The sequence below is a fragment of the Muntiacus reevesi genome, chromosome 22, assembly GCF_963930625.1.
Source record: "Muntiacus reevesi chromosome 22, mMunRee1.1, whole genome shotgun sequence".
NCBI lineage: Eukaryota > Metazoa > Chordata > Mammalia > Artiodactyla > Cervidae > Muntiacus > Muntiacus reevesi.
This window is the reverse complement of record NC_089270.1, coordinates 31,614,612-31,628,385: the sequence shown is the minus strand read 5'-3', so window position 1 is coordinate 31,628,385 and position 13,774 is coordinate 31,614,612. Positions and strand designations below refer to the sequence as shown.

Genomic DNA, 13,774 nt, shown 5'->3' with positions numbered 1-13,774 from the left:
GTTTAGTGACTGAACAACAACCAAGCAAGAGACTTTAGTGATGGGTAAATGACTGTGACTGTTGAGATAAAATGGAACATATTGTTTTGAAAGAGATTATTAGTAGAGTATGTAAAGTTTGTACCGGTGCTCAGTCATGTCTGACTCTTTGCAACCTCATGGACTGTAGCTTGCCAGCTCCTCTGTCCAAGAGATTATCCAGGCAAGAATACTGGAATGGTTTGCCATTTCCTCCTCAAGGAGATCTTCCCAAACCAGGGATCGAGCCTGTATCTCCTGTATCTCTTGCATTAGCAGATGGATTCTTTACCTCTGAGTCACCTGGAAAGTCCATGTAAAGACTAGTGATAAGTAAAATGTGAAGTTGGTCTTCCCAGGTGGCGCTAGTGGTAAAGAATCCACCTGCCAATGCAGAAGACATCAGAGATGCAGGTTTCATCCCTGGGTCGGGAAGATCTCCTGGGGAAGGGCATGGTAACTCACTTCAGTATTCTTGTCTGAGAATCACATGGACAGAGGAACCTGGCGGGCTATGGGCCATAAGGTCACAAAGAGTTGGACCTGACTAATGGAACTTAGCACACATGCATGCAAGATGTTAGAAATATAGCTACATATGTTATGTATATAATATCAAGAATACTATGTAATTTTTTTACCACATTCTGTAAGTCAAGATACTAAAAATTGTATTTGGCATAAATGTATAAATTCAAATGTCTTAAAATGTCAACAATAATAAAACATAATAAAAAAATTAAGTGGTTTATAAACAGAAAAAAGAGCTTGGTATTACTGTTATGATCATTTTGAAATACATACAGATATCAAATAATTATGCATTGTACGTTCAAAACTAATACAATGCTATATCAATTATACCTCATAAAAGAATGTGGTAAAATCTACTTGTAACTTTCTCGGCTTTTATTAATTCTCTTTGTTATGAAATAGTTAATCATGGGCTTTGGTACTTACGACTGTTGAGAAGATTCCTCATCTTTTTGTTGTCGATAGCTGGAATAAACAAAACATGAATTAGTGGTGGAAGTGTATGTTCCTATTTTCATGTGAAATACTATAAAAATGCTTATTGCCCAAAGAAACCAAGTAAGATATTTTTGTAACCAAGAAATATATGAATAATCCTCTACTCTGATTTGGTTCAAAATGTATAATTTTACTCTAAAAAGGTAGCATTTTGTTTTCTGATTTTTGCTGAGAAACCAAAAAAACAGAAGTTAGGAAATTAGGAAAAAATGATTAGGATAAATGTCCTTGAGTGCTTTCTTTGGGAGCTCCAGTAAAACTAAGGGAAACAACTTCTATTCCCATCACATCTGGTGTTCACTGTAGCATTTGGACTAGCCTCTGTGTGTTAGGCATATGCCTGGAAGCCAGGTTGATAGGCATCCCAGGTCCCTCACAGACCAATTCCCAGGCCTTTGCCTACAAAGGGTGGGAACTCGGTCACTGCAGGTTGTGGCTTGTCTCACTGAGGACGACTCTCGCATAGAATACAGTGGAAGTCAGCAAGTCCTGAGGCAGGAAGGTCTCTTGTATACAGCCAGCCCCCTATCTCTCCCTCCACTTTATGTCTCCTTCTGTGACACCTCTTCCCCTTCAAACTTATCAGTCGTGTCCGACTCTGGGCGACCCTATAGACGGCAGCCCACCAGGCTCCCCCGTCCCTGGGATTCTCCAGGCAAGAACACTGGAGTGGGTTGCCATTTCCTTCTCCAATGCATGAAGGTGAAAAGTGAAAGAGAAGTTGCTCAGTCGTGTCTGACTCTTAATGACCCCATGAACTGCAGCCTGCCAGGGTCCTCCGTCCATGGGATTTTCCAGGCAAGAGTCCTGGAGTGGGGTGCCATTGCCTTCTCCATACAAACTTATCTTAGTGTTCCTTTATAGTCAGTTTCATTTGATTGGGGTGATTTGGTATTTGTTTTGTTTATTTGTTAGAAATAAATATATTTGTTAGAAAATATATTTTCCTCGGGAATACTGAATTTCCCATAAGAGGAATGTGAGCCCCAAATCCTATTAGAAGTCTCCTGGACATTTTACTTCTCTTTATTTAATGTGAGCTTTGTATGTAGCAGAAGAAAATATATGTGGTAGAATTTTGGTTATCAAGGATGGTCATAGAATATCATTTAATATTAAAACAATCTTTATAATAAAAAGTCAGTATACATGACCAGGAAGGCTGAAAAATGATTTTTAAAGTAGTAAAATAAGAAACTCTACAATTTTAATTTATGGTGGATATTTTACTTTAGCTTGTATAATCATGTGTTAGGCACAATTTTATTACCAGGAGTTGAGATTTAGTTTGAGATTGCCATTTACAGAGTGCTGGAAAGCGTCATTTTTTTTTTTTTTTTGGAATATAATTGATTTAAAAATAAAGGTGGATACCATGTTCTTCATCATTTCTAATTACTCTATGAAGAAGCTATCACTAGTGTGCTTGGAGATTCTATCAAAATGTATTTAAAGGATTTTCCTGATTTTCTAACAACAGAGAAATTAACTTTAGACAATCTGTTTTTTAAATTCATAGTTGTTGGGAGGGGAAAAGACTCAAGATCTAAAGGACAAGTGTTAATTTTTGGTATTAAATCAGAAGCAACCGCACTTGGAAATACTTAATTAAAAACAATGAACAGAGTTAGAATAACTAGTGCCTGTGAGACATATGCTAGAGTTCAGGGGGAGGAATAAGAAAATAAAAAGACTCAGTCCCTAATCTCGGCACTTGTAGTCTAATTTGAAATACATTATTTTACTTTCTCTAATTTTGTGCTGGTACAGAAAAACAGAAATGTCTCTCAGTTTGAATTCCAACTGGCTGTAAGGCAGTTTTAGTTTTACTTCCATAACCTTTTTGAGCTCCATTTTTTTCTATTTTGGGGGGAAAATGAAATGGCAACTTTCCTGAGTTTATATTGTGAGGAATCTGTGAGGAGATGACTAAGAAATTGTTTTAAATTGGAAATAAGCTAGGGAGAACCTCTTTATAGTTCATGTTAATGTTTCTTCCAACAGGCTTCAGCCTTTGTAAAGATTCTGTTTCTTTGATACTATGGAAGCGAATTCCCAGAACTGGCCTCTGGCAGTCACGATACCTATGCTTTAATACCCCCCAAATCCCCCCGCTAACGCTTGCAGGTCCCATGTCTGACACCTTCTCTGAGTCTAGCTTCCTTAAAACGGTGCAATTAATGCCTACCCTTTCATGCTTTTGAAAAGATCCAACATGAAAATTCATATATGGGGTTAATTAAAAACCCATAGGGATGCCCAAGTTAAATATGAAAAAAAATCATAAAACTAGACTTGATCTCATAGCAAATTTTTATTTTAGTTTTAATCCACTCTGACATACATTCATCAAGGGTGAATTCTTGAAATGAGTGAATACATTGACCTGAATTCTTATGAAAAATAAAAAGAGGATTGTGAAGGGAGGGAATCAGGAAGATGGTAAAAGGACTTACATGTGAGTGTAAATGATGGTTTGTGTATAGTCAAAGGCATTGGTTCTCTCTTCAGACTTTGATATAGAATCCTTTCAATTTTTTTCCTGACTTGCTCAGCACTATCAGTAGATGGGAATCGAAACACAAGCACCATAAGAATGTTCATACCATTTTGATCTGGACTAAAGAGGAAAAAGCAGATAGAAGTAATCATAATAAAGTCAGTTCTGTAACCAGGAACTATTTTTACACATTACGATTCACACTAGATTTAAAGAAACATAGTGAGTGGCATGTGTGCATATCAGATTTTTAAATTATCTTTAGGAATACCGGCTAAGATAAATAGCTGGAAAAAAAACTCATCTAGCTGTGAGATAATTTTAGTTTCATAACCTTTTTGAACTTCAAAAAGAGGAGATTGTGGGAGGAGGAGAGGTTCATGAATCATGCTTTACACATGCACTTAAATGATTTGCTTTTGAAGGGATTCTGAACCAAGTTGTAACCAAGGTCATTATTCCTCAGTTGCGGTGTGGCAAAGACAATGCTTTGTATTCACCAAACCCTTCTTCTAAGCTTTGCCTTCTAAGCAAGAGCTAGATTTCATTTCCTAGCCTTCCTTGCAGTTTATTGAAACTCTCTAGTGAATCCTAGACAGTGAAATGTGGGGAGAAATGATGTGCCCTGTTCCCAGACCTGGCCCTGGAAGACCTCCTGTGCCATCCTCCATGCTTTCACTCTTCGTTTATTTGCCAACCAGAGATTCAGTGGGCAAGTCCATTCCACAGTCCCAATCATTCCTACATCCACTTCTGCCACTTCTGTTTGGACTGTATGTACCATGGACATTAAATAGATCTTTATTGTGTTAAGCCACTGGCATTTTGGGGCTTAGTAGTCAGTTAATGTGAGTTTGAAAGATGGATGGTTAAAGAAAGCAATTATAAAAGGAGATCATTTGATAAGTTCAAATATAAAAATTTACAATAATGTGTAGAGGTCTAGAAACCCTCTAGTTACATTTTGAGAACAAATTTAATTTGAAATATATAAAAAATGAAGGAAGAAGGGAGAGTAGAAAAGGGAAAAGGGATAGAAAACACATGGGCTCCTGACCATATGTATAATTACCATCAAGAAGTGAAGTAAATAAGTATTACAAATATATATATGTACATACATACATATATGTATATGCATGTTATTATATGTGTATATATATATTAATATGTAGATTTATATGTTGTTTAGCTACTAAGCTGTGTCTGACTCTTTGCAATCCCATGGTCTATAGCCTGCCAGGCTCCTCTGTTCATGGGATTTTCCAGGCCAGAATACTGGAGTAGGTTGCCATTTCCTTCTTCAGGGGATCTTCCCGACTCAGGGATCAAATCTGAGTGTCCTGCCTTGCAGGTGGATTCTTTATCACTGCACCACCTCTGAAGCTCATGTGTGTAAATATGTATGTGCGTATACTGATTGATATCCACAATAAAATTTTAAAAATTTCATCGATTTTTATCAAAATTGATAGAAAACAAGATATATTATTCCAGTAAATGCCAAGCTTTTTGGACATTCTATTAAAATATATTCAGGATAAATTCCAGTAACTTATTTTAGTCTCTGATAATACATATCTTCAATTTATATATATTGCCTTTTATCAGAACAAAGAGTGAAAAGGCATTAGAAATAAAATAATGCAGGAGCATTCAAGGAGAAACCTTATTGAAGAGAAAAATCATAGTCTGATTTTTGGGTAGGCTTAAAGTGAGGATAATCAAAAAGGGCTGGCCTTTATGTGCTAAGTTACTTCAGTGGTGTCCAACTCTTTGAGACCCTAGGACTATAGCCCACCAGGCTCCTCTGTCCATGGGATTCTCCAAGCAAGAATACCAGAGTGAGTTGCCATGCCCTCCTCCAGGGAATCTTTCCAACCCAGGGATTGAAACCACATCTCCTGCATCTCCTTCATTGGAAGGCAGATTCTTTACCAGTGCCGCCACCTGGGAAGCCCCAAGCCAAGTTTACATACCTTAATTTGATAACATGAGATTTGATAAACCGACCCTCTCCAGAATGTTGAAATATCCTAGACATCTGAATAGAAAAAAATTTAAAGTGTTATTCCTAAGAAAAGTGGTATCCCTCATCTTATCTAGAGACTTAAGGAAAAGTTAAGGATGCCTGTTTATTCCCAGACTTGTGAACTGGCTATCTGCAGTGGTAAGACTTCAACCAAGTTCTAGTCCTTGTAAAACTGAACAATCTTATTATAATAGTTTGATTCTGCTGTAAAATGATGTAACAGAATTATGTACATTGTACAGTCATTTTGAGGATTAAAGGAAACAATGTATACCACATATCACACATTGTCTGATATACTAAACACTATACATAATGTTCATTTTGATGGTCAAATAATTTAAACTACTGGTGCTATTTTTTAAGGCAGCTTTCCTCACTTTTAAGAAAACCTACCATATATTTGCCTCATTCTCCAATATGGCATTCTAGTCTACTATTGATATCAATTTGCTCATTTCTCACATGAATGTCCCTTATGAGAACATTTGACATAATATGGATCAACATCTGTCATGTGACTCTGACACTCTCACTTGTTAATCATCTCTTTGGCAGGTCTATATTTCATCACACTTCATACTGTCAGCATTTTATTACTTGGCTTTTTGAGTCTGAACCATTGAAGGATTTTGGATTTTCCGTGAAATTATCTCCTAACGGTACCTGAAAGAGTACTTGATTCCCAAAAGAGTATTGAGGCACTGCCTGAAAAGATTAAAAAAAACACCAGAGTGAAAGTCAAAATTCAGAAATTGCAGGTCAATGTAAGTTTATGTAAGGCCCAATTCCATGGTAAATCTTGCCCCATTTGGGAAGAGGGAATATTGGTTCCCTCGCCCAGTAGATTCTTCCTTCTCCTTGATTCCTCTAAATTAATTTTACCTTGTTAAATAGTGAATCTCCCTCTCTTCCTTCCATCCCACTGCTGTGGTCTAAAATCAGCTCCTTCGAAACTTGTGTCCAGGCTTTTGCAGTGGTCCTCTCACTGACACCTTTACGTGGTTCAGCTCTGTCTTTCCTCCCCTACTTGTTACCCAACACGCCAGCAGCCAGGATGATGTCTCTAAAGCACAAGTCTGAGTATATTACACTCCTGCTTGAAACCCAGTGTCTCTTAGCATGAACTCCACAATCTTAAACCTTCATGGGCCTTGTTGTTGTTGCTGTTTAGTCACTCAATTGTATCTGATTCTTTGAGACCCCATGTACTGTAGCATGCCAGGCTTCTCTGTTCTTCACTGTCTCCCAGAGTTTACTCAGACTCATGTCCCTTGAGTTGATGATTACATCCAACCATCTCATCCTCTGTTGTCCCCTTCACCTTCTGCCTTCAATCTTTCCCAGCATCAGGGTCTTCTCTAATGAGTCAGTTCTTCGCATCAGTTGGCCAAATTATTGGAGCTTCAGCTTCAGCATCAGCCCTTCCAATGAATATTCAGGGTTAATTTTCTTTAGGGTTGACTGATTTGATTTCCTTGCAGTCCAAGGGACTCTCAAGAGTCTTCTCTAGCACTATAGTTCAAAAGCATCAATTCTTTGACCCTCAGCCATCTTTATGGTCCAAGTCTTACATCTGTATATAACTACTGGAAAAACCATAGCTTTGATTATACAGACTTTTGTGAGCAAAGTGATGTCTCTGCTTTTTAATACAGTGTCTAGGTTTGTCATAGCTTTTCTTCCAAGGAGCAAGCAAATTCTAGTTTTATGGATGCAGTCACCATCCACAGTGATTTTTGGGGCCCAAGAAAATAAAGACTGTTACTGTTTCCATTTTTTCTCCATCTGATTGCCAGAAAGTTATGGGACTGCATGCCATGATCTTACTTTTTTTGAATGTTGAATTTTAAGCCAGCTTTCTCGTTACCCTCTTTTATCCTCATCAAGAAATTCTTTAGTTCTTCTTTCCATTCTGCCATTAGAGTGGTATCATCTGCATATCATGGGCCTTTTTTAATCCTACCCCTATCATCTTATCTATTACCTGTTCTTCCCTAATCTCACTGGCCTGGTTCACACCTTTACAATTTTGCACATTCATTTCCCTCTTCCTTCAGTACATGTTTTTTTTTTTTTTTTTTTTCAGGTTAAGTTTCTTCAATGACAACTATGGTATTCTCCAGTGACAACTAACTTGTCTTTGACTTGCCTTCCTCAAACAAAATTAAATTCTCCTTTTCATGGCAAATAGATGGGGAAACAGTGGCAACAGTGGCAGACTTTATTTTTTTGGGCTCCAAAATCACTGCAGATGGTGACTGCAGCCATGAAATTAAAAGATGCTTACTCCTTGGAAGGAAAGTTATGACCAACCTAAACAGCATATTAAAAAGCAGAGACATTACTTTGCCAACAAAGGTTCATCTAGTCAAGGCTATGGTTTTTCCAGTGGTCATTTATGGATGTGAGAGATGGACTATAAAGAAAGCTGAGTGTCAAAGAATTGATGCTTTTGAACTGTGGTGTTGGAGAAGACTCTTGAGAGTCCCTTGGACTGCAAGGAGATCCAACCAGTCCATCCTAAAGGAGACCAGTCCTGGGTGTTCATTGGAAGGACTGATGTTGAAGCTGAAATGCCAATGCTTTGGCCACCAGATGCGAAGAGCTGACTCATTTGAAAAGACGCTGATGCTGGTAAAGATTGAGGAGGAGAAGGGGGCGACAGAAGATGAGATGGTTGGATGGCATCACCGACTCAATGGGCATGAGTTTGGGTAAACTCTAGGAGTTGGTGATGGACAGGGAGGCCTGGTGTGCTGCAGTCCATGGACTTGCAAAGAGTTGGACACGACTGAGTGACTGAACTGAGCTGAACTGAAGCCACCCCAGCATCTTGCACATGAGTCTATTGTAGCAACTATCACACTGGTTTACAATTGTCTTTCCCACTCTGGACTGTATGTTCAGTATTTCACACAATGCCTGGTCCACAGCAAATGTTCAATGCATGTTTGATGGATTAAATAAATGAATGAATAAATGAGAAAATGAATGAAAGATCAAGAATACCATAAAGGAGAGAAGATAATAACATGGTTGTTTTTCTTTTTCTGCAAATCATGTTGCCAAGGGTAAGTAGAACTCTATGAGAATCTAAATCAAAGAGCCAGGAGACCCCAGTAGTGACCCCCACCCCCTTCATAAGTGGTCATTCCAGGGGTTTGGAACAGCTTTTACTTATGTCACTTATGATTCACTAAGCTTTTCAGAATACATTTCATTTTCATTTCTTGAGGAACAAGGAGAAATGTAATGTTACGATCTCTGCATGCATGTGTGCATGCTCAATCACGTCTGACTCTTTTGTGACCTTATGGATCATAGCCTATGCTCATCTGTCCATGGACTTCCCCAAGCAAGAATCCTGGAGTGAGTAGCCATTCCCTTCTTCAGGGGATCTTCCCGACCTAGGGATCAAACCCACATCTCCTGCATCCTGCTTTAGCAGGCAGAGTCTTTACCACTGAGTTACCTGGGAAGCCCTTAAGATCTTTAGCACTTTAATATAAATGGTCTCTGCAATTCTGAACTGTGTACAAAATGACACTGTAGGAATGTATCAGGATTCTGTCATATCAGAGTGTAAGAAATTACTAAGAATCTATTTGAACTAAAATGTGATGTTAATAAGATCATGGTCCCTTGAGAAGTCAATCTCTATTTAAAAAATGAGTAGATTCTGGTATAGTACACTATTGGTGTAACCACTAATAATAACTTACATGTATGAAGTCCATACTACATGGTAGGTGTTGGACCAACTCAGTCAATTTCATACAGCCTTATGAGGAGAGGATTTTCTCTATTCTCATCAGTCTCATTTTATAGGACAAAAAACTGAAGCTCAAGACACTTAATTGTCTAAGGTGGCATTGGAAGTGGTTGCTCTGCCATGTGAACTGAGGATATCTGGCTCAAGATCTTGTATTCTTAAGCATTGGGTGACATTGACAACCCCAAGTTACTTATATGCTTAATGACAGACTTTCAGGTTGTGGGGGGAAAGCATCTTTTATTTTCTGAATCTAAACCTAATAAAAGATAATCTCCTAGGAATTAGCTTCTTTTCTGCTTCTAGTTTAACAGGGCTAAGGGAACCACTTCTTTTTGGACACTTAATCATTGTTGCAACCAATTTCTGGAGAAGTTAAATCTATGTTTATATTTATCTACTGGGAGCACAGTATATATAAGTAAATTATATATTTAGTCCAAATTACAAAAAATTAATTGTATCCTTCTTTTTTTAATGGTCTAAACCTAAGAATGGTTTGGCTTGGAAACTAACAGAGATCATTCTGTCATTTTTGAGATTGCATCCAAGCACTGCATTTTGGCCTGTTTTGTTGACTATGATGACTACTCCATTTCTTCTAAGGGATTCTTGCCCACAGTAGTATATATGATGGTCATCTGAGTTAAATTCACCCAGTCCAGTCCATTTGAGTTCCCTGATTCCTAAAATGTCAACGTTCACTCTGGCCATCTCCTGTTTGACCACTTACAATTTGCTTTAATTCATGGACCTAACATTCCAGGTTCCTGTGCAAGATTGGTCTTTATAGCATCGGACTTTGTGTCCATCACCAGTCACATACACAGGTAAATGATCTCTGTTTGTTTTCAGGGCAAACCATTCAATATCAGGATAATACAAGTCTATGCCAAGACCAGTAATGTTGCAGAAGCTGAAGCTGAATGGTTGACAAGACCTTTTAGAACTAATACTCCAAAGAAGATATCCTTTTCTTTATAGGGGACTGGAATGCAAAGTAGGAAGTCAAGAATCACCTGGAGTAACAGACAAATTTGGCCTTGGAGTACAAAATGAAACAGATCAAAGGCTAACAGAGTTTTGCCAAGAGAACACACTGGTCATAGCAAACACCCTCTTCCAACAACACAAGAGAAGACTCTATACATGGACAATACCAGATGGTCGACACCAAAATCAAATTGATTATATTCTTTGCAGTCAAAGATGTAGAAGCTCTATACAGTCAACAAAAACAAGACCAGGAGCTGACTGTTGCTCAGATCATGAACTTCTTATTTCCAAATTCAGACTTAAATTGAAGAAAGTAGGGAAAACCCACTAGACCATTCAGGTATGACCTAAATCAAATCCCTTATAACTATACAGTGGAAGTGAGAAATAGATTTAAGGGACTAGATCTGATAGATAGAGTGCCTGATGAACTATGGACGGAGGTTCATGACATTGTACAGGAGACGGATCAAGAACACCCCCAAGAAAAAGAAATTCAAAAAAAGCAAAATGGCTGTCTGAGGAGGCCTTACAAAAAGCTGTGAAAAGAAGAGAAGCAAAAAACAAAGGAGAAAAGGAAAGATATTCCTATTTGAATGCAGAGTTCCAAAGAATAGCAAGGAGAGATTAGAAAGCCTTCCCCAGTGATCAGTGCAAAGAAATAGAGGAAAACAACAGAAAGGGAAAGACTAGAGATCTCTTCAAGAAAATCAGAGATACCAAGGGAATGTTTCATGTAAAGATGGGCAAAGTAAAGGACAGAAAAGGTCTGGACCTAACAGAACCAGAAGATATTAAGAAGAGGTGGCAAGGATACACAGAAGAACTGTGCAAAAAAGATCTTCATGACCCAGATAATCACAATGGTGTGATCATTCACCTAGAGCCAGACATCCTGGGATGTGAAGTCAACATCAAAGGAAGCATCACTACGAACAAAGCTAGCAGAGGTGATGGACTTCCTGTTGAGCTATTTCAAATCCTAAAAGATGATGCAGTGAAAGTGCTGCACTCAATATGCCAGCAAATTTGGAGAACTCAGCAGTGGCCACAGGACTGGAAAAGGTCCGTTTTCATTCCAATCCCAAAGAAAGGCAATGCCAAAGAATGCTCAAACTACTGCACAATTGTACTCATCTCACACGCTAGTAAAGTAATGCTCAAAATTCTTCAAGCCAGACTTCAACAATATGTGAACTGTGAACTTCAGATGTTCAAGCTGGTTTTAGAAAAGGTAGAGGAACCAGAGATCAAATTGCCAGCATCTGCTGGATCATCAAAAAAGCAAGGGAGTTCCAGAAAAATCTCTACTTCTGCTTTATTGACTATACCAAAGACTTTGACTGTGTGGATTACCACAAACTGTGGAAAATTCTGAAAGAGACGGGAATACTCTACCACCTGACCTGCCTCTTGAGAAATCTGTATGCAAGTCAGGAAGCAATAGTTAGAACGGGACATGGAACAATAGACTGGTTACAAATAGGAAAAGGAGTACCTCAAGGCTGTTTATTGTCACCCTGCTTATTTAACTTATATGCAGAGTACATCATGAGAAATGCTGGGCTGGGGGAAGCACAAGCTGGAATCAAGATTGCCAGGAGATATATCAATAACCTCAGATATGCAGATGACACCACCCTTATGGCAGAAAGTGAAGAAGAACTAAAGAGCCTCTTGATGAAGGTGAAAGAGGAGAGTGGAAAAGTTGGCTTAACGTGCAACATTTAGAAAACTAAGATCATGGCATCCGGTCCCATCACTTCATGGCAAATAGATGGGGAAACAGTGGAAACAGTGGCAGACTCTATTTTTTTGGGCTTCAAAATCACTGCAGATGGTGACTGCAGCCATGAAATTAAAAGACGCTTTCTCCTTGCAAAGAAAGTTATGACCAAACTAGACTGCATATTAAAAAGCAGAGATTTTACTTTGTCAACAAAGGTCCACCTAATCAAGGCTACGGTTTTTCCAGTGGTCATGTATGGATGTGAGAGTTGGACTATAAAGAAAGCTGAGCACTGAAGATTTAATGCTTTTGAACTGTAGTGTTGGAGAAGACTCTTGAGAGTCCCTTGGACTGCAAGGAGATCCAACCAATCCACCCTAAAAGAGATCAGTCCTGAGTGTTCATTGGAAGGACTGATGTTGAAGCTGAAACTCCAATACTTTGGCCACCTGATTTGAAGAGCTGACTCACTGGAAAAGACGCTGGTGCTGGGAAAGATTGAGTGCAGGAGGAGAAGGGTGTGATAGAGGATGAGATGGTTGGATGGCATCACTGACTCAGTGGGCATGAGTTTGGGTAAATTCTGGGAGTTGGTGATGGACATGGAGGCCTGTTGAGCTGCAGTCTATGGGGTTGCAAAGAGTTGGACACTACTGAGCGACTGAACTGAACTGAACTGAAACCTAAGAATAGATTACTAGAGGCTACAGATAGGCAGATGACACCACCCTTATGGCAGAGAGTGAAGAGGAACTAAAAAAACTCTTGATGAAAGTGAAAGAGGAGAGTGAAAAAGTTGGCTTAAAGCTTAACATTCAGAAAACTAAGATCATGGCATCTGGTCCCATCATCTCAAGGGAAATAGATGGGGAGACAGTGCAAACAGTGTCAGACTTTATTTTTTTGGGCTGCAAAATCACTGCAGATGGTGACTGCAGCCATGAAATTAAAAGACGCTTACTCCTTGGAAGGAAAGTTATGACCAACCTAGATAGCATATTAAAAAGCAGAGACATCATTTTGCCAACAAAAGTCCATCTGGTCAAGGCTATGGTTTTTCCAGTGGTCATGTATGGATGTGAGAGTTGAACTGTGAAGAAGGCTGAGCACCAAAAAATTGATGCTTTTGAACTGTGGTGTTGGAGAACACTCTTGAGAGTCCCTTGGACTGCAAGGAGATCCAACCAGTCCATCCTAAAGGAGATCAGTCCTGGGTGTTTATTGGAAGGACTGATACTGAAGTTGAAACTCCAATACTTTGGCCACCCCATGTGAAGTGTTGACTCATTGGAAAAGACCCTGATGTTGGGAGGGATTGGGGGCAGGAGGAGAGGGGGTGACAAAGGATGAGATGACTGGATGGCATCACCAACTCGATGGGCATGAGTTTGAGTAAACTCCGGGAGTTGGTGATGGACAGGGAGGCCTGGTGTGCTGCGATTCATGGGGTCACAAAGAGTCAGACACAACTGAGCGACTGAACTGAACTGAACTGAACTCGATTTTAAACAAGATAATGAATAAGCCCATTTGTTGTGGTTCAGTCACTAAGCCATATCTGACTCTTTGCTACCCTATGGAGTACAGTAGGCTAGGCTTCCCTGTCCTTTACTGTCTCCAGCAGATTGCTCAAATTCATGTCCATTGAGTTGATGATGTTATCCAACCATCTCATTTTCTGTTGTCCCCTTC

The 13,774-nt window shown here is 39.1% G+C and overlaps 1 protein-coding gene across 1 annotated transcript in view; it reads right to left on the bottom strand.

Annotated features, from left to right (window-relative positions):
* Window positions 1–13,774, bottom strand: part of LOC136152753 (transmembrane protease serine 11F-like) — a 41,651-nt gene that overhangs the window by 14,203 nt on the left and 13,674 nt on the right. The window contains exons 4-6 of the mRNA XM_065914130.1: window positions 5,530–5,594; window positions 3,507–3,670; window positions 979–1,017 (exon numbers count right to left, since the gene is read on the bottom strand). Coding sequence (XP_065770202.1) covers window positions 979–1,017; window positions 3,507–3,670; window positions 5,530–5,594 — 268 coding nt within the window. The remainder of the gene's footprint in view (window positions 1–978; window positions 1,018–3,506; window positions 3,671–5,529; window positions 5,595–13,774) is intronic.